At 39.3% G+C, this 21,358-nt stretch overlaps 1 protein-coding gene, 1 non-coding gene and 1 pseudogene across 5 annotated transcripts in view; 2 read left to right on the plus strand and 1 right to left on the minus strand.

The window, feature by feature from the left end:
- The window catches only part of TRIM37 (tripartite motif containing 37), a 102,060-nt gene that overhangs the window by 55,271 nt on the left and 25,431 nt on the right, over nucleotides 1–21,358 (plus strand). For 3 of the 4 annotated variants that reach the window (XM_056127538.1, XM_056127536.1, XM_056127535.1), the window contains exons 18-22: nucleotides 714–908; nucleotides 3,287–3,595; nucleotides 4,731–4,859; nucleotides 5,165–5,354; nucleotides 12,773–12,912. In XM_056127538.1, the coding sequence (XP_055983513.1) occupies nucleotides 714–908; nucleotides 3,287–3,595; nucleotides 4,731–4,859; nucleotides 5,165–5,354; nucleotides 12,773–12,912 (963 nt within the window). The remainder of the gene's footprint in view (nucleotides 1–713; nucleotides 909–3,286; nucleotides 3,596–4,730; nucleotides 4,860–5,164; nucleotides 5,355–12,772; nucleotides 12,913–21,358) is intronic. The other variant, XM_056127537.1, reaches the window with a different exon arrangement.
- On the plus strand, nucleotides 1,249–1,412 carry LOC130036348 (U1 spliceosomal RNA). Its single transcript, XR_008794384.1, has one exon. It is a non-coding gene; the product is annotated as a U1 spliceosomal RNA (small nuclear RNA).
- On the minus strand, nucleotides 10,247–10,769 carry LOC130035700 (serine/arginine-rich splicing factor 10-like; annotated as a pseudogene).

Below are 21,358 nucleotides of genomic sequence, written 5' to 3' on the forward strand. Positions count from 1 at the left end.
CTTGTTACTGTGTTTGGCATCTTGAATAGATTTAAAGAAAAAGTACAAATAAGGAACTTGTTGTTGCTGTTTTTGGCATATTGAATATGTCACCGGGAGCTTGTCAGGCTTTGCCAGATATGTACTGTACAGGTGATAAATGTTTATCTAATGTAGAATATTTGCTAGTTGAATCAGTTTAGTGGGAGAAATCCATTTCCTGTTTGCTGACCATATCTGATTGATGAAACGTTGTCAGTCACATTTCACTATTGAGAATTAAAACAGTACAGTTCTAAAACAAATTTAATTTATAATAAGGTTATACTGGACATTTATCTATGAGACTTAAGACATATATATATATTTCTCACATGTCCGAAATGATGGCAACATTAGCTCTGATAGTGGGAAATTGGAGCAGATGCGAAAGTCTTTGATGCCTATGGGTGAATGTGATGATAGAATAGGGGGCGGAGAGAGAGAGGAGGGACCAGGGGACATAAACCACAAAAGATTGGGATTTTCATTTATTGATCAAAGTAAAGACTTGGAAGAGCAGTAAGAAATAGGCGATGCGAATCTTCCTTTCTTTATATGAATACCACCAGCTTCTAGGAGTTAAGTTCATGAAAAGTGTAAGTATTCTAATAACAGATCAGCTTCTTTCTAGTATGCTTAAAAATGTGCAAATTAAAGGCATACATGCTGTGTATCTCTATTTTTTTTTATAGGTAGTAACCATGGCTATGTAGGTGCTAGTGGCAGAATGTCAAGAAGAGCACATTTATGTTCTACTGCTACCAGTAGTTTACTAGATATTGATCCTTTAATTTTAATGCACTTGTTGGACCTTAAGGACTGGAGTGGTATGGAGAATTTGTGGGGTTTACCACCTCGCCCACCTACTTCACTTTTGCAACCTCCAGGTAATATATTAACAATAATCACCTTTTTTTCCTGTATTTACTTCTTTTTTAAAAAAGATCTCTTGGATTTTAATCCAGATAATCCAGATATTTCAGCTACATCTTGGGACATTATATATTTCTGTAACAAAAGATTGATCTTTTAAAGTTTTTTTTTTTTTTTTAATGCTCGAAGCCATACCTGGTTATACTCAGGGGCTACTGAGGATTTGGTAGACCTTGGTGTCTGCTTCTCAAAGGGTTCCAGGGATTTATTGTTGATTTTGTGTTCAGATACAGAGGTGCTTTTAGCTGCTTTTAGTATATTTAAGAGTGTGCAGACTAAAGGCATACATACTGATTACTTACCTGGCAGGGGAGATATCATGATCATGAAGGTGGTTTTCCCCGGGTGAGGCTTATTCATTGCACTTCGGATGTGCTGACCCCTGCGATTTCCCCAAATGAGGGAAACTCGACTACATATTTTGTGGCGGTGGGGGACTGTGCTTGCGCTCTCCCCTGAAGTTGTATATGATTATATATCATGGTCACGGTCCTCCCGTTGTTCATCGATTTGCTCGAGCAGGCCTAGTAACGTCTCCATCATGAGACTAGTTGTTACTGTGTTTGGTATATCGAATACGTCACGGGTAGCTTGCCAGGCTCTGCCGTGCAGGCGAGATATTCTCGGTAGCTTGCCGGGCTCTCCGAGAGGGGCGGAGGAATCGAACTCGGGTTGGCCATATTGGCTGCATGCCCTACTGCTGTGCTATAGCTCCAGCCCGATTATGTATGTATGTATGTATGTATATAGATGTAAGCATGTATCACTTATGTATTGATTTGGAAGAAAAGGGACAGCTGTCATTTAGTTACCTGAGGAAGAAGAGTAGATCTGCTTTTAAACTTTTAAAATTATATTTGAATGGTTATGAGACCCAGATCATAACTTTTAAAATATTTGAAAGAGGTGACCAGAAGGTGACAGTATTGACAGATACTGACATCTGGAAAAAAAGTTGTAGAAAGCTCTAATTCCTAAAGACCAAAACTGAATAATTGAAATGGGTGTTGTAGGGGGAGATTCTCAATTATAATGAACCAGATAACTTAGAAAATTCATGAAGGCTTTGCACCATCAGTGCATTAAATCATTAACTTGTCGGGTTTTGGGTCAGGGAGACAGTACAAGAGGTGAGGCACTTTCCTGCCATGCAGCCAATCCTGGTTTGATACTCTACCTTGCATATGGTTTCCTGAGCACTGCCAGGTTATTCCTGCACAGAACTAGGAATAGCCCTGAGCACTGCCCTGAGCACTGCCACTTTTCACGACCATAAAAAGAAGAGTTGGTCAAGATCCCTGATATATAAGGGTTCCTGATAGCACCATAAACGTTCCTGTTTAGGCACTTATAGTACTTAAATTTATTATTTTTCATTTCCCCAGCTTTTGTGTAGGCAAAAATTTGATAGCTTGTCTTATTCTCTATTTTATCCCCTGTGGAGCATAGTATGTAGTATTTGAAATCAGTTTAGTAGGTGTTTATGACTGATTTTCAAATGATGACTTGTTGAAATGTTTTTGTATTTTCCCACTTGGGATACTCATTATCCTCATTCTTGTCAATTGCTGGTTATAAAATTGAACCATGTGGGATAATATTTTCTTATTTAATTCTGTGTACATGAAGAGTGGAGGTGGAAACCACAAAGATTTTATTTAATAAGACATGTTGAGTACTTTGTGCCATAGTCTGTTGTTCCTGAAACACAGAGGTGACTAAACCTATTCACAGTTCTATAGTCTGTCTTCTTAAAATGGGATAAGTTCTGAAGTATACTTCATGTAGTGTGCAAAATTAGGTAAGAATTGATTTGGGAGAAAAAGTCATTAAGGTACCTGGAGAAGGAGTAGGGAATATTTGGATTTTATCTTTATGATCACTTGGTTAGAGTGGGAGGGCAAAGGAATAAATAGTTTGGAGAAGTACAGAAGCACGTGTGACTGATGTATTAATTTGGAGGAAAAGGGATGGTTTGTCATTTAGGTACTTCTAGGAGGAGAAATAGAGCTGTTTTTACACTTTTAAAATTGAATTATTCATATTTGAATGGTTTTGAGATCCAGATAGTAACTTTGAAAGTATGAATGAAGTAGAATGTTATTGTAATAAAATTCCACAAATGCCTATATTGTTGATAAATAAAGCACCTAAAGTACTTTCTTTAGCTTACTATACATCAGATTTTCGAGCTTTTTGTTGTTGTGGTATAAAACTTTATATAGAACTTGACTTGGTTCTCATCCCACATACATTTGTATACTTTATTATATAGAATGATTCGTGAATATTAAAATCCATGTTAACATAACTTGTCACTTTCTCTCTGAAGCATCATATTCTCGTAAAGATAAAGATCAAAGGAAACAGCAGGCAATGTGGCGAGTTCCCTCTGATTTAAAGATGCTGAAAAGACTCAAAACGCAAATGGCTGAAGTTCGGTGTATGAAAACTGATGTAAGGAATACACTTTCAGAGATAAAAAACACTAGTACTGCTTCAGGAGACATGCAGGCTGGTCTGTTTTCTTCTGACCAGCCAGCTCTGGCTGCATGTGGAACTGAAAACTCTGGCAGAATACAGGATTTAGGAATGGAACTCTTGGCAAAGTCATCAGTCAGTAGTTGTTACATACGAAACTGTAAGTGAAGAAGTTCCTATTAATGTCGTTCCTTCTTTGGGAAGTTAGAGGATGGGCTATTTTCAGAATAATAAACATCTCCATTACAATGAAATTAAACTATAAATGCATACAGATTTTTTCATTCACCTAAAATTTTTCTTTATATATTTTCTACTATGTAGTAAAGCCAACTTTTTTCTTTTTGTGTAGCACCCTTTAGGGTTGCAGTTCAAGCCCAGAACTGCACATATGTGAGACATGCCCTTTATACCTGGCCCAGTGCTTTTTTTTTTCCCAGTGCTTTTTTTTGATTGCTTATACTCGGCAATAAACGTGACAAAACCCTTAAACCTCAGGTATCTTAGATTCATTTATTCATGTTGGTGGGTCTTAAATATTTAACTGGGTTGGCAAGTAAAGATAATTTCAGCTGGTAAAATACCAACTGATTACCAGCTGAAATACCAACTGAATCTCAGTTGGTGAAGGAACTATGGTGGGGTGAAATGGAGGCAGATGAGTTTGCTATTTTAGTTAGCATAATCTTGGCGAATCTTTGAAGAGGCAACATTTGAATTGAGACGCATGTTGAGAGGGTGGCAGTCATGCAAAGGTCTGGGAGGGAAGCAGTCTTAGGGTAAATCGAACAGACAGTGCAAAGTCACTGGTACGGTATTTACCAAATTTGAAGACTGGAAGCAAAGACCAGTATGACTAAATAAGAACACATTTAGATTATTTATCTTTTGAACATTCTGGTTGTACTTTTCATTGTATGTTTGTTTTTGGGCCACACCCAGTAGTGCTCAGGGACTATTTCTGGCTCTGCTCAGAAATGACCCCTCTTGGTGCTTAAGTAAGGGACACTGTGGTGGCGGGAATTTGAATTGGGGTTGGCAGAATGCATGGCAGGCACCTTAACCCTTTACTCTCTGTTCAGCTATGCTGAAGATCAAACATGGGCATCCCTTATGTAGTGCATGCATTCCAGTCCATTGAAATGCTTCCCCAGCCCACGTAAGGATCTTTTCCCCCAATATAGTAAATAAAGCACCTTCCATGCATGGTATGATGAAACCTTTCTTTACTTCCTGGGTAGCAAGTTTTTTGCTAATTGGGCTATGTTCAGAAATGTTTTTAATTATCTTTGCAGCCGCAAATAAGAAGAGCAATTCTCCCAAGCCAGTTCGATCCAGTCTGGCAGGTAGTCTGTCACTTCGAAGAGCAGTAGACGCTGGGGAAAATAGCCGTTCAAAGGGAGACTGTCAAACTCTGTCTGAAGGTAAATTTGAAGAGTTCAGGATGTAATTTCAGTGGGTAGGTGTCTGTTACTTAAAATAACCTTATGCTGTAGCTGTAAGCACCTAAATACTGAAGCTTGTTCTCATAAAAGAACCAACTCAGTGGTAAAAAAATGGAACCAATAAAGCTATGTCTTCTGTACTCCTTAATTTTAAAAAGACTGGGATGTAATTTTAAATTGTATTTCAGTTTTTCAGCAGTTGAAAATGGATAAGATTTTCTAAATAGATACTAGGGAACAAAGTTTCTTTGGCTTGTTCCTGAATACCCCTTCTGTTTTCGAAGGTTCCCCAGGAGGCTCTCAGCCTGGGAGCAGGCACAGTTCTCCCAGAGCCCTGACGCATGGCAATGTCACTGACATTCTGCCTAAATCTGAAGACCGGCAGTGTCAAGCTTTGGATTCAGATGCTGTTGTGGTTGCAGTTTTTAATGGCTTGCCTAGTGTTGAGAAAAGGAGAAAGATGATCACCGTGGGGTAAATTAAATTATTTTACTTCTCTAATGGAATAGTACTTAATAGGGTTACTTAACACTTCTAAGTCTGCATTATAATAAAATTAATTTCTACTGCAGTAACTTCTCAGCAGACAAAAAGTTTACTTGTACTGAAGTATAACCTTCATGTATCAGAAACCCTATTGTTTTTTGTTTTCTTCAAATTAATAAAATCGTACCAGAAATTTAGGTTAAACATGTCAGCTCAGGACCAGAGAGATAATACAGTGGGCAAGGTGTTTGCCGTGCATGTGGCTGACCCAGGTTTGATCCAGCATTCCATATGGTCCCCTGAGCATTGCCAGGAATGATTCCTGAGTGCAGAGCCAGGAGCAAGTAAACCCCGAGTATCTCCAGATGTGTTCCAAAACAAACAAATAAAGCCAACTGGTTAGGGTAATATTCGTTATAATATTGCTCTACATTGTGCAGTGTTGATAATATACTGGGTTTTATAATTTACATTATGATATAAATGGTGTAAAATAGTTACAAATAATATACCTCAAATAAAACGAGGCCATAGTGTAATGGTTCACTAGACTGTGCTCAGTAGAAATTCACTGAAAATTTTTATTTTATCTATTTTTATTCCCAATTACTCAGTTCAATCTTGCCCAATTCAGGGCTCAGTAAATGTTAGCTGATTATACTGACTAGTAAAAGTGGTGAGAAGAAATGAACATATTAACCCTCTTAGCTGAATGTCAAGTAGAATTTACTTGGGAAAGTTTAGTTTAAGAAATATGTAAACTGCATGTGGCATATAAGTAAACTCAGATGCCAACAAAGCAAACCATTAAATAGAAAACACTGGCACTGGAATAAATAAAGGCAAGATTTGCCAATGGAGAAAATGGAACTGGTATAAAAGATCACTTAATCACTTATCACTTAATCCCCGTTATTCATCGATTTATTCGAGCGGGTGCCAGTAACGTCTCCATTCCTCACGGTTGCGTGCTAGCGTAGCCCAATGGTATCTGTTCGTTTTAGGAACATGTAGAGCCTCAAACCGATCATTTAGGGTCTTGACGAAGAAGTCTGACCATCTTATAGGTGGGCGTCCACGTGATCTTTTGATGTCTCGTGGAATCCAATCAGTAATGGCTCTAGTCCAGCGGTTGTCTGTAAACCTCATTACATGTCCAGCCCATCTGATTTTTGATGTCTTGGCAAATGAGACAGCGTCTCTGATTCTTGAGCGTTGACGAAGATCAGAACTTCGGATTCTATCTCTCATTTGAGTGAATCGTGATATTCCAAGCATAGTTCTTTCGATTCCTCTTTGAGAGACCCGAATAGTGTTCTCATCCTGTTTTCGTAGGGTCCAGGTCTCTGAGGCATATGTTAATGCAGGAAGAATAGTGGAATCAAAGAGATGTGCTCGTAGTTGGAGGTTCTTTGTCCTTTTAGTTATTTCTTCAATGCTCTTGAAGGCATTCCAAGCCGCTCTCTTCCTCCTGCGTAACTCAGGTGCCAGGTCATTCATCATGTTGATTTCTCGACCTAAGTATATATAACTGTTGCATTCGGAGATGGTGGTTCCGTTGAGAGCGAATGGAGCGTCAGGAACAAGGCTGTTTCTCATAAACATTGTCTTCGTAAGATTCAGCTGTAGTCCAACCTTTCCACACTCACGGTCAAAGTCCGCAAGCATTTGTGCTGCTTGGCTGATGTTTGGTGTTATTAGAACTATGTCATCAGCAAAGCGGAGGTGGTGTAGTTGCCGACCATCTATCTTCACTCCCATGTTTTCCCATTCTAGTTGTCGCATGATGTTCTCGAGGGTGGCACTGAAGAGTTTTGGTGAAATGGTATCACCCTGCCGAACCCCTCTCTTGATATGGATGATTACTTCTTTGTAGAATGGTGAGATCTTGGTAGTGAATCCGCAATAGAGCTCACGAAGGATCCTGATGTATTGAGTTTGTACGCCCTGATTGGCTAGGGCTTCCATGACCGCTTCCGTCTCAACAGAATCAAAGGCCTTCTTTAAATCAATGAACGTTAGACAGAGCGGCATCTTGAACTCCCGAGATACCTCAATGAGCTTGGTTATTGTGTGGATATGGTCGATGGTACTGAATCCTTTTCGGAATCCAGCTTGTTCACATGGTTGTCCTTCATCTAGTGTTCTGCTAATCCTATTCAGGATGACTCGAGTGAATAGTTTGTAGATGACAGACAATAGGCAGATTGGGCGATAGTTGCCAATGTCGTGGATGTCTCCTTTCTTGTATAGTAGTACAGTCTTGCTGGTTTTCCATTGGGATGGAACCTTGCATTCAGACAGGTAGCGTGTGAAGAGTCGAGCTAATGTATTGATGAGTACTGATGGTAAGTTCTTCAGGTGTTCAGGTCTGATCTTGTCTGGGCCAGGTGCTTTTTGTTTCTTTACCGACGAGATGGCATGTTGGATTTCGGAAGGGAGAACATTGGGAACGACATATCCATCATGTGGTATGTGGTATGTGGGCAAGTGGATGTGGCTATTAAAGAGATCTGAGTAGAATTCATGAATAATCTTCTCCATTGCCCTTCTGGAAGATGTGATAGATCCATCATGATGTCGGAGGGCAGTCATCTTGGTTTTGTAGTTGGTGAAGGACAGGCGGGCATTACGAATGTTTTTCCCAGCTTCTGCTGCATCTACCAGTACTGCTGCTCTCCTGTTTTTGAGGTCATCCTTGATGGCTTTTCTGCACTGTTTTGCCAGTTCGGACGTTTGCTTGTGGTTGCCTGAGGCACGTGCCACGCCACGTTGGCGAATAAGTTCAAGAGTGTTCGAAGAAAGACGGTTTTTTGTGGTTATCTCTCTCTTGGCATTCCTTGCACAATCATGGAGGTGCTGAATCATTCGATCGTATTCCTCATCAATGTTGTCAATGACGGCATCTTCCCATGTTGCTGCAACAGAGCCAAAGAGTTCCCAGTTGGTGGTTGTTCTGGGAGTCTTCTTCTTAAACCTTGCATTCTTTTCTCCTCGTTCTGTGAGGTAGAATTTTGCACGAAGAAGACGGTGGTCTGATCCCGTTTGGAATTTTGGGACAACAGCAACATCGGTTAGGCAAAACCGCCGATTGAATATGATGTGGTCTATTTCATTGTGGAACCGTCCATCGGGAGACTCCCATGTCCAACGTTTAGATTCAGCCTTTTGGAATTGTGAGTTACCATGGAAGGTTTTGGTTGACATGATGAACTCAGACAGTCTGTCACCTTGTTCGTTCCATTCCAGGCCATGGGTTCCAATGTGGAGTTCATCGACTGATCTTCTTGGTCCTATCTTGGCATTAAAATCACCAACAATGATCTTGTAGAAGGTGTGATCTTCTTTATAGAATTTCTCCAGCTCCATGTAGAATTTCTCAGTTTCTTTTTCACCATAACTGGATGTTGGTGCGTAGACAACAAAGATAGAAACTGCCGGTAGTGAGCCACATTTATTCAAGTGTAATCGTCCGATTCGGGTTGTTAGGCATTCAAATGAATCAATGCTTGTGACTAAGTTTGTGTTGACAAGGATACCGACACCACCGACGCCTCTTTTATCACATGTTCCAAGGAACAGTTCTTCTCCAGTGTCGAAAACAGCATGATGGGATTGATGTCTTCTCGTTTCGGTCAGACCAATGATGTCGTACTTGATCTTTCGTGCTTGTACCATAAGGTCTTCAATGGATGCAGCAGATGCCAGCGTACGAGCATTAAAAGTACAGACAATCATTTTTGTTTTTCTGCGTTTTGGCAGCCCATGTCTGCCTTGGTGTTTTATCAGCTTCTCCTTCCATATCCTTCTCGATTCTGCATAATCAGGGCTAGGGGAATGAGATCCATTTATTACTGGATTTGGCATATCAATTTGGTCTATTTGGCATAGATCACGGATAGCTTGCCAGGCTCTGCCGTGTGGGTTGGATATTTAAGGATATTTAAGGTATCCGGAAAATTATTAAATAAATAGTCGCGCGGCCGCGAATGCGGCCGCGCGCTCCCGGGAGCTTGTTGTGATAATCTTTGGATCCTGGCCTTTGTTGGGGTTACACGGCAGTTGGAGGGTGTAACTGTTTAGCTACTGACAGGTCCAGTCCCAAACCGTGCAGGCTTAGAGATCTCAGTCCCGGGTCTGAGTAACCCCAACAAAGGCCAGGATCCAAAGATTATCACAACAAGCTCCCGGGAGAGCACAAGGCAGAGACCCGGGTATAAAAGATAATCAAGAAAAATTTATATTGGACCATACCTTTTCTCACCCAATTTAGTTTGAGACAGGCCAATAGAGGCACTGTAACAGAATATGGCTGTCTTCCTTTGTATTCAGGACATCCTAGTTTTCAATTATGAATTATGGACTTGTTACCCATTAATTGGTATAAACCTATTCAGATTTAGGGATTAGTTTCCACAAGTACAAAACTGAGTTTCCTTTTACTTGTCCTAAAATGCTTACTTTCAAACTGGAACGGACTTCAATTATTCCTTGTAGTTTCGATAACATTTTATCTTTTCAGACCAGAGTCAAAATATTTGCACAGTATTCATACTGCAGCACCTTCCACCCACCCTTTGGTCGCTTGAACTGCCCCTCTTTGGTTCTTTTTCCTTTTTCTTAGATCTTTCTTGAAGTGTAATAAGCAGAACTGTACTGGGTATTCAGCTGCAGTTTGGTCTTAAATAAAAGAAGGATGTTTGTCAGTTTGATTTTCTTTATTCTTCTCTGTGGTATACAGAATTTTGTTAGTTGAACTGGATGTTGCAGCTCACTGGCCAAATTTTCAGAATAGTACAATAGTTCTCAGGTCTTTTTTCCCTGGGTTGTAACTTAACAGCTCATACTCTATGTTGCACCTTTCCTTTCTCACTGAAGCATTATCTGTCATTTTTCTTCTTGCTTACTTGGCTATTATTGTCAAAATGACTTCTGCTGTGTCACAGTCTTCCCGTCAGTCTAGTGTTTCTAGGACTATAAGATCTTTTATAGTTGTAAGCAAAGGACTGACTACTGGATCTCCTTCTTTTATAACTTCGACTTCGAGAATGCTTGTATCCGTCATAATCATCATAGTGTGAAGAACTGTACACATTTCTCCCTTCCTTGGCTTTCATCTAATTTGGTGTTTTCCTATCTCCCTGTGCAAACTGTATCTCAGTTTGACGTCCACAAATCCATTTTCTGTCCAAGTTATGTAAAGCATCTTCAGTATCACAAACATCCTCAAATTGAACATAAGCAAATCCTCTGGGTTGGCAAGTGTGGAAATCAAGTGGAACATACACATCAACTGTAGGCTCATAATGACCAAATTTCCACCATAAATCTTCAGACCTGGTGTCGTCGGCCACATTTCTGACGAACAGAGATGTGTTGGGGGGATGCAGGTAGTGGGACATGATGCCGCGTGACTCTCAGCAAGGGCACTAACAGGCTCATCAAACCATCCACGGCTCCACTGGCGGATCCTTGGTTGTTTTTCTTTTTTTTTTTTAAGTAAAATGTTTACTTAAATTTTTCAGTTTTATTTGGTACATTTACACAATGGAGTACTATGTAGCTGTTAGAAAAGATGAAATCATGAAATTTACATACAAGTGGTACTACATGGAAAGTATCATGTTAAGCGAAATGAGTCAGAAAGAGCGGGATAGACACAGAAAGATTGCATTCATCTGGGAAACATAAAGCAACAACACGGGAGACTAACACCCAGGAATGGCTGAGATTAGTACCAGGAATTTTGCTCCATGAATGGAAGGCCAGCCACATGTGCTAGGTGAAAAGGAAGCTCAGATAGAGAAGGGAGCACCAAATAAAGGGTGTTGTGAGGACCCTCCCAGGGTGGGAGAAGCATGCTGAAAGTAGTCTATAGACCAAACATGATTGCCACTCAAGGCCTCTCTTGCGAAACACAGTACCCCAAAAAAGAGAGAGAGAACAAGGGGGAATGCCCTGCCACAGAGGCAGGGTGGGACGGGGGAGATGGGGGGTGGGAGGGATGCTGGGACCCGTGGTGGTGGAGGATGGGCATTGGTGGAGGGATGGGTACTTGATCATTGTATAACTGAAACCCAAGCACAAAAATTTATAAGTCTATAACTGTACCTCATGGTGTTTCACTAATAAAAAAAATAAAAGAAAAAAATTTTTCAGTTTTATTGTAGGCACTGTGACTTGGAATACTGTTGATAACAGGGTTTCTTGCATAAATATATCTAGCACCACATCCTCCACTAAACTGTTGGCTTCTCTTCACGATTGCCCCAATGTTCCCTCATCCTACTCTTTCCTCCTCTTATCTCTCCCCACACTGTCTTGGTAAACTTCTTATTGACCAGTTCTCACTTTCTGTTGCCTTTGGGCATTTGTTATTCCTCTGCCATATTTAAGTATCCCACATATGAGAGAGGTCATTCTGTGTCTATTTCTCTCCTTCTGACTAACTTCACTCAGCATGATTCTTTCCAGGTCTAACCAGTAGCAATAAATTGCATGATTTCATCTTTTTTTTTCTGGCCAAGTAGTATTCCTCTAACCCTTACAGTAGCATCAACACGGCTCTATATTTTCTATCTTGTTGGGTTTTTTCAATTCCCTATTTAAAATGGTTTGTGCAAAAATTATAAATAATAAATGATTCAAGATAGAAATATTTTTTAATTATTAAATTTATACCATCTTTGCCTCCCATTTATGAAGATTTCCACATCTCTGACACACATGCATTCCTGCAGTTTTTTATCTGTGCTGTCTTCTCAGTTTTTATGCATGTTTATCAACGGTGACTATATAGCTTTTTATTAATAAAGGAGTACCTATTTTCTCAGTCAATAACATGTTTGTTAGCATTTTTTCCATGTTAGTGAAAACACATTATTTTCGACTTGTATTTAGATTTTTAATTTTGTGTGTGTGTGGTGGGGTGAGTGGGTAAAGGACTTTGGAGGCTGAATCTAGATCTTGTCATGTTGAATGATATGATCTGTCATTGAGCTACATTCCTAGCCTCTAAACTTTGTTTTAAATATTAAAATTTTTATTGACACATGGAGTTATAAGATAATAGGAAGACATTTTGTGTTTGTTACCCAGGAATTCTCTAATGACAACATTTTTAAAGCTGTAGTACAGTATCATAATTAGGATATTCAACTTAATATAGCCTACTCTTAAAACTTTTCATTGTGAATCTTGTAATGAATATTTTACAAACAAAGCCTGAGAGGTCCAAGAAAATATATTGAGCTGAGTCCTCAGCACTACACGACAACACCCCACTCATCATACCTTCCCTAAAACAAAGCAATATATATCATCTTTGGTTTGATACTTCACTTCAGGACAAGGGAAAAATAAACCACAAATTATTGTATCACTTACTAGCTATATAAAAATATCAGGTTGTTTTCTCCCTCTTTGAGGACTAACGCGAAAGGAAGTCATCTGGAAGGAATGCAAATGACTGATTTGGAAAATAATTCTGAAACTGGAGAACTGCAGCCGGTACTACCTGATGGAGCTGCAGCTGCCCCTGAGGAAGGTAAGAAATAATTAAGTCATAGTTAGGCACTTCTGGGTTTCGGGATATTGGTGTAGATTTAGGTTACTGTAAGTTAACTGGAAAGATCATTGGAACATTATCATGTGAAGTGTTTGATCTGCACACAGCGATCAGTGTATGCAGCATCTGATTTATTAAGTAGAGGAAGGCAGAATGGATCAATGATGACATAAAAGGACGTGTCTTACAAGAAGGGGCATTTGGGGAGAGGGTGCTGCAGGGAGGTCGCATGCTCACTGAACAGGTGGATTTATTATGCTTCCTAACTGCTTCCCCAGCACTGATGTTTCACTGAATATGCAAAGACAGATGAGTTCTGTTCAGTCTCATGAAGAAGAAAAGCCTCTACACAACGAATTAGAATGCATATTAAGTACTTTGTCTTTTAAAGTCAGTCTTGCTCATTGCTTATAGATTGCTTTGCAGGTATATTTCAAGTTTTAACCATTTAAAAATTACTTCTTGTTAATCCACTTCAACTCTGCCAAATCATTCTGAGTGAAGTAAAATAGTCTTATTTAAGAGAAATTTACTTAGAGAAATGTGAGGGGAGAAAAAGAGAAACATATGTGTGTTCTGGAGAGAATACAGGCTTCTGCAGAGGTGAAAAAGCTCATGTCATCTTTCTTAATAGTACTTAACATTGGATTTCTTTTTCTTTCATTTTTCACTGAAACTGCCATCTTCCACCTCTGCGCTCATTTGAATTTCAATGATTGATGAATTGTAACTAAAAGCATATACACAGATGCCAGCATCTCCCTACTTCAGGCTGCTCTTGAGAGGGTGTGTGGGTGGTGACATTTTCAGGTTTTTCCATTAAAAAAACAGTAAACATGTTGGTCTTCCCTCCTAGTTGGTGCTGCTTTAGTGAGCCACCTTATTTCCACAGGAGCAATTAAATGGAATGTACTTTTGAGGTAATATGTTGGTTGTTAAAACATTAAGAAAGGAATGCTGTGTGTGTGTGTGTGTGTGTGTGTGTGTGTGTGTGTGTGTGTGTGTTCGTGTTCTAGAAATGACCTGTCAGGATTAGCCAATTTCCATTTACTTGTACATATTGATTACAAACTGTAATAATTTAAATTCTTACAGCATGTGATGGAATTACAGGCTCTTAATTTTTGTTTTTGGGATCATGTCCAGAAGAGCTTAGGACTAACTCAGATGGGAGTATCAGATGTGCATGGGGGACTGGGGGACCATGAGGTGCTGGGGGATTGAACCCAGGATTTTTGCCTGTAAAAGATGGACTATAGGGGCCAGAGCAATAGTACAGCCGGTAGGGCATTTGCCTTGCATGTGTCCAACTCGAGTTCAATCCCCAGCATCCCATATGATCCCCTGAGCACCACCAGGAATAATTCCTGAGTGCAGAGCTAGGAGTAACTGAGCATTGCACAGTGTGACCCAAAAAGCTTAAAAGGAAAAAAGTGCACTCCAGCCATTTGCACCATCTTCCTGGTCCTTACATGCCTTTTTAATTCATGCATCATTTATGAAATGATTCTTATTTGCCTGTCCTTGCATTTAGTGTTGATGACAAAGTAATTCCTAAACCTACCCACTGTCTTGGTTAAGGTTCTCTCCCTTGGTACAGTACTTGACATTTTGGTCCAGGTTGTTTTTTATTATGGGGGGAGGTTTCCTTGTGCATTGTAGAATGTTTAGCAGTATCCTTGGATTTAACTACCATAGATGTCTCTAGATGCCCCATTGGAGGCAAAATCATTCCCAGTTGAGAACCACCTAATGACTCAGCCAGAGGTGACTTTCAGAATCACTGGCATAGCAGGTCACAGTTATGAATAGGAACAAGTTATAACTCACTAAGGTCAGCTTAGTGTGTTATAACCGTGTTATAACCATGTATGATGATGGTGATTGTTAAATGGCAGAGAAAGCAATAGGAAACCACAGGTCGAAGAAACCAGTTAAAAGCAGAATAAGTATGTAATAATAAAATGAAGTTTTTATTATAGACTAGAAATTGCTAAAGAATTTTTAAATATTTTATCAATAAGCCATGTATGGTACCTACTTTGGTATCTTGATTGTATAGATAAGGCCTAAAAATTTAGTTCATTTTATCTTAATTCACAAATTAATAAATTAAAAGACTAGTGTTTGACCTCAGAGCAGCACTCTTAATTATCATCTCTTTATTAACCTAGACCTTTCCACTCTTGGAAAGATCATCAAGGAAATGAGTTAGGCATTAGCCAGGTAAAGACTGTGAGGCACCAATGTCAGGGAATGGTGATACTAAGTTAGACTATATCCTGACTAGAATTTGGATCCTTTGGACGGTATCTAAGAAGTAAGATGATAAGATTACGTTCATTCTTTAGCTGCATTGTGGAGAATGGATTTTGGAGTTATAAATGAAAATCTAGGGTAAGAAAAATGGTAAACATATATAGTTAATTTAGAGTTTATCTCACCCTAAAATTATTGCTAGAAAAAAATTGCTAAAAGTGTGATTTCCTAAATCAAAATTAAGACGTTCAAGTTATCTCCTTGAACGTCTTAATTTTGATTTAGGAAATCACACTTCTAGCAAATTTTCTATATAAATTGAAAATTTTTTAGGGTTTGTGGCATATTACAAGCATACAGGTTCCTGGGCATCCAAGGCGATGAAAAGACTCAAGAATTTGTAAGAATTTGTTTTGGAGCCATATCCAGCAGTGCTCAGGATGTTTTCTTGCTTCTGTGCTCAACAGTTACCCCTGGCAATACTTGGGGGTACCACAGGGGATGCTGATGATCAGACCCAGGTCAGCTGCATGTAAAGGAAGTGCTTTACCTCACTGTACTATTGCTCTGTCCCCGCCCCCCCCCCCCCCGAGAAATATATTTTTATGTAAGTTTTCTTCTGCATTTTTTGAAGACTGCGTTTTCCTGATTGATGTGAAAGCTGAATCAGGCATCAGTGGGTTTAAAGTCATTCTAATTCTCCGCTTTAATTATAGTTAACCTAGGAAACATCTCTTTGATAGCACATACTCTGAGAATGTTAAAAGAAAAACCTATAAATAGTTTAGATCAACTGGAACAGAGATCGCCTTAGAAAGAGCAGGCAGTCAAATTAGTCCTGGTTAGAGCTGTTGCTATTTGTGTTCATGGCTCTGATTGCTGCAATGTAAATATGAATGATTTTATATTTTATAGGAACTTTTCAGTGGTGTTCAAAGGAATAGCAAGTTTGGGGAGAAAGATAAGTTGCATTGGTATTTTTGACCTGATTCTATAAGGTGCTATAAACTTGGCAAGGAAATCTTGTTGCATTGTTTGAATATCATCCAGTGAAGATTGTATAGCATTTTCTAGCTATTGAATATTAACCGTAGTCTACATTTCTTAAAAATAGTAAATGTTTATTAATATAGACACTTAAGCAGTATCAATAATATAATTTTCTACTATAAAGAAAAATAGCAGAAGCTAATTTTTTTTTTGAGAGCCTTACCCCATAGTCCTTAGGGATTACTCCTCTCTCTGCACTCAGGAATCACTCCTGGTGGGACTCAGGGTCATATGGGATGCTGGGGATTGAACCTAGGTCAGCTGCATGCAAGGCAAGCTCTCTGCAGGCCCTATTATCTCTTCGACCCCCAGAAGTTAATTTTTAAAATACATGTCAAGAGTTTAGAAGTCTTCTTAAATTATTTGAATTTTAATTAAAATTGTGGGGTGTTTGGTCTTACTCTATGATACTCGTCCTGGCTCAGTGCTCAAGTTCATATTGGGCAGCATAGTCATAAGCAATACTGGATGTCAACCAGGATTGGTTGGAAAGCACTGTAAACCTTAAACTATCTCTTTTTTCTTTTTAATTACATTTTTATGAATAATTTGTGAATTTTGGATTTTCAGAGAATTTCAACACCATGTTTGTTCAGAGATTGTTTTCTATCAGGAATTTTAAAAAGCTGGTATAAAAAGGTCAAATTTGTACCTGGAAATTTAGAAACTCCAGTCAGTTGGCTTTAGTGTTTTCACTACAGTTCCGTGAAATGCCACAAGGTGGAGATGGTTTCTTACCGAGGTAGTGGAATTTTATCCGTGAAGTTACTATTTTTATTTTAATCCGTGAATTTTAACACGTGAAGTTACTCTTTTGAGCTGTAAGGGTTTTCTTAGCTGTACATGGGGATTTCAGAAATGTCCATGCATTCATCTTACTATAGTTTACACATATTCAAGGAAGAAATAATCCTGCAAAAACTCCTGAAAATTCAGAAGTCGCTTGGGATGATAGTTTTCTTTGTTAAAAATTTAACTACAGGGGCTGGAGCGATAGCACAGCGGTAGGGCCTTGCACGCAGCCAACATGGCCGACACAGGTTCGATTCCCAGCATCCCATATGGTCCCCCGAGCACCGCCAGGAGTAATTCCTGAGTGCATGAGCCAGGAGCAACCCCTGAGCATCGCCGGGTGTGACCCAAAAAGAAAAAAAATAAAAAATTTAACTACAAATTTCTTTTTTATTTTTTTAATTTTTATTTATTTTTTTAATTTGTGAAACACCATGAGGTACAGTTGTAGATTTATAAACTTTCGTGTTTGGGTTTCAGTTATACAATGATCGAGTACCCATCCCTCCACCAGTGCCTATTCTCCACCACCAATGATCCTAGTAGCCCTCCCACCCCAACCCCATCCCGCCTCTGAAGCAGAGCATTCCCTTTTGCTCACTCTTTCCTTTAGGGTCTTGTAGTTTGCAATAGAGGTATTGAGTAGCCATTGTGTTCAGTCTATAGTCTGCTTTCAGCATGCATCTCGCATCCTGAGCGAGTCCTCCAAATATCCTTTACTTGGTGTTCCCTTCTCTATCTGAGCTGCCTTTCCTCCCAACATGTGCTGCCAGCTTCCAAGCCCTGGAGCAGACCTCCTGGTACTTAACTATTCTTGGGTGTTCGACTCCCATTCTGTTACTTTATATTCCCCAGATGAGTGCAGTCTTTCTGTGTCTGTCCCTCTCTTTCTGGCTCATTTCACTTAGCATAATTCTTTCCATGTAGAACTACTTGTATGCAAATTTCATGACTTCATCTTTTCTAACAGCTGCATAGTATTCTATTGTGTAGATGTACCAAAGTTTCTTTAACCAGATATCTGTTCTCAGGCACTCGGGTTTTTCCCAAATTTTGGCTATCAGTGCAGCAATGAACATAGAAATGCAGATGTCTTTTCGACTGTACTATTTTGCGTCTCTGGGAAATATTCCAAGGAGTGGTATTGCTGGGTCAAATGGGAGCTCAATTTCTAATTTTTTGAGAATCGTCTCTACTGTTTTCCAAAAGGGCTGAACCAGTCGGCATTCCCACCAGCAGTGAAGGAGGATCCCTTTCTCGCCACATCCGCGTCAACACAGGTTGCTTTTGTTCTTTTGGATGTGGGCCAGTCTCTGTGGTGTGAGATGATATCTCATTGTGGTTTTGATCTGCATCTCCCTGGTGATTAATGATGTGGAGCATTTTCTCATGTGCCTTTTTGCCATTCGGATTTCTTCTTTGTGAAAGTTTCTATTCATTTCGTCTCCCCATTTTTTGATGGGGTTGGATGTTTTCTTCTTGTGGAGTTCAACCAGTGCTTTGTATATCCTTGACATTAACCCCTTGTCGGATGGGTATTGGGTATCCTTTCCCGTTCTGTAGACTGTCTTTGTATTTTGGTCACTATTTCTTTTGAGGTGCAGAAGCTTCTTAGTTTAAGATAGTCCTATTTGTCTATCTCTGTTTTCACTTGCTTGGCTAGTAACGTGTCATCTTTGAAGATACCATTGGCTTCAATATCATGGAGGGTTTTGCCAACCTTGTCCTCAGTGTACCTTATGGATTCTGATGTTGAGGTCCTTAATCAACATTTTGATTTTACTTTTGTACATGGTGTTAGGTAGAGATCTGAGCCCTGTTTTTCACATGTAGCTGTCCAGTTTTGCCAGCACAATTTGTTAAAGAGGCTTTCCTTGCTCCACTTAACATTTCTTGCTCCCTTATCAAAGATTAGATGATCATATGTTTGGGGGGAGATGTCAGTATATTCCACCCTGTTCCATTGGTCCGCGGCTCTGCCTTTGTTCCAATACCATGTTGTTTTAATTATTATTGCTTTGTAGTAGAATTTGAGGTTGGGGAGGTTGATTCCTCCCATTTTCGTTTTCCCAAGAATTGCTTTAACTATTTGTGGGTGCTTATTGTTCCATATGAATTTCAGGAGTGTTTGCTCCATTTCTTTGAAGAATGTCATGGGTATCATTATAGGGATCGCCTTGAATTTGTACAATGCTTTGCGAAGTATTGCCATTTTGACTGTTAATTCTCCCGATCCATGAGCAGGGGTTATCTTTCCATTTCCTTGTGTCCTCTTTTATTTCCTGAAGTAGCATTTTGAAGTTTTCTTTGTACAGGTCTTTTACGTCCTTAGTTAAGGTGATTCCTAGGTACTTGATTTTATGGGGCACAATTATGAATGGGATTGTTTTTTTCATGTCACTTTCTTCTTGTTATTTGTGTAAAGGAAAGCCATGGACTTTTGGGTATTGATTTTATAGCCTGCAACTTTACTATACAAGTCTGTTGTTTCTAGGAGTTTCTTGGTAGAGGTTTTAGGGTTCTCTAAGTATAGTATCATATCATCTGCGAATAGTGAGAGCTTGATTTCTCCTTTCCTACCTGAATGCCCTTAATATCTTTTTCTTGCCTAATCGCTATTGCAAATACTTCCAGTACTATATGGAACAGCAGTGGAGAGAGTGGGTATCCTTGTCTCGTCCCTGATCTTAGAGGGAAGGCTCTTAGTTTTTCCCCATTGAGGATGATTCTTACCATAGGCTTGTGGTAGATGGCTTTAACTATATTGAAGAAAATCCTTCTATACCCATTTTGGAGAGGGTTTTCATCATAAACGGGTGCTGGATCTTGTCAAATGCTTTCTCTGCATCTATTGATATGATCATGTGGTTTTTATCTTTTCTTTTGTTGGGGGTGCTTATGTGGGGAAAGTAAAATCCTGGGTTTGAACAATGACTGACCTGGGAGAAGAAGAATACCTGTCATGGCATTCGGGATGAACAGAAAGAGGCTCCAAGTTCCATTTTTTTTTCTTTATGGTAGTGTATTTTATTTCATGTTACACTAATTTAGCATGCATATATGACTTCATATCCATTTAAAAATTTTATTTTTATTTTAAATTTACTATTACCATGGTAGTGTCTACAGTGGTATTACATTGTTACAGTGGTGTTACAGTTTTGGCTGCATAGTCACTCCACCTCACCACCAACAAAGTGTCCAAATCCTCTTACCCATTCCCCTACGTCACAGGCCATCCAATAACACTGTTTAATCTGGAATTGTTACTTTGTACTCCAACACCAAGAGTTTGTTATCGATCATTATTATCTATTCCCTTTGTTTCTTTATATGCCCCAGACAAATGAGATAACTCATCTGGTGTTCATCTTTATCTGTGAGTAATTACAGTCCGCCTGATAATTTCCAGCTCCATCCAAGTTGCAGTAGATCACATGATTTCATCATTCCTTAAAGTTGCATAGTATTCCATTGTGCATTTACCACAACTTCTTCATTCATTCACATACCATTAGGTATTAGGGTTGCTTCCATATTCTGGCTATTATCCTAAGCACTGCAATGAATACAGGTATGAATAAAACTTTCTTGATTACAGGTATGAATATAACTTTCTTGATTACTGTTTTTGCATTTTAGGGATAGAAGCCAATAGGTGGTGTTATTGTGTCATAGGGATATTCTGTTCCTTTTTTTTTTTAATGTAGGAGTACTGCTATTTATTCAGCCACTGATTAGGCTGATTGAATTTTGCATAAACTCCACCTTTTTCCCCCCATTTTTTATAATTTTATTTATTGAATCACCGTGAGAGCAGTTACAAAGCTTTCAGGTTTAAGTTTCAGTCATACAGTGAAACACTCATACCTTCACCAGTGCCCATTCTCCACCACCAAAAACCCCAGTATACCCCCATCCCACATCCTCCCCCTACCTGTGGGTTATTTCCAAATCACTCTCTCCATACATTGATCACATTCAACATTTCGACACCACACCCACCATTATTATTTGGGATTTTACTCCAACACTGAGATCTGCCGAAAAGGCAACAGTAGACAATTTGTTTTTTATTGCTGGTGATGAATAATATATGATGTCTCATGGTTGCAGAAGTGGCTGTGCAATTTTGAAATTCCAAAATTTTAACAATTAAATCTGGAGGGATTTTCTGCCAAAACCTGCTAGGTTCTGAGACCTCTTCCTGAGTCTCTGGGATCATTGCCATTAAGCAACTTGATCAGGAGCCAGATAGGCTGTTCGTGGGCGGCGATTCACGGTCTTGTTGGGGTGGGGAGGAAAGGACCGGCTCCACCCCTAT

Source organism: Sorex fumeus, unplaced genomic scaffold, assembly GCF_029834395.1.
Source record: "Sorex fumeus unplaced genomic scaffold, SorFum_2.1 ptg000063l, whole genome shotgun sequence".
Taxonomy (NCBI): Eukaryota; Metazoa; Chordata; class Mammalia; order Eulipotyphla; family Soricidae; genus Sorex; species Sorex fumeus.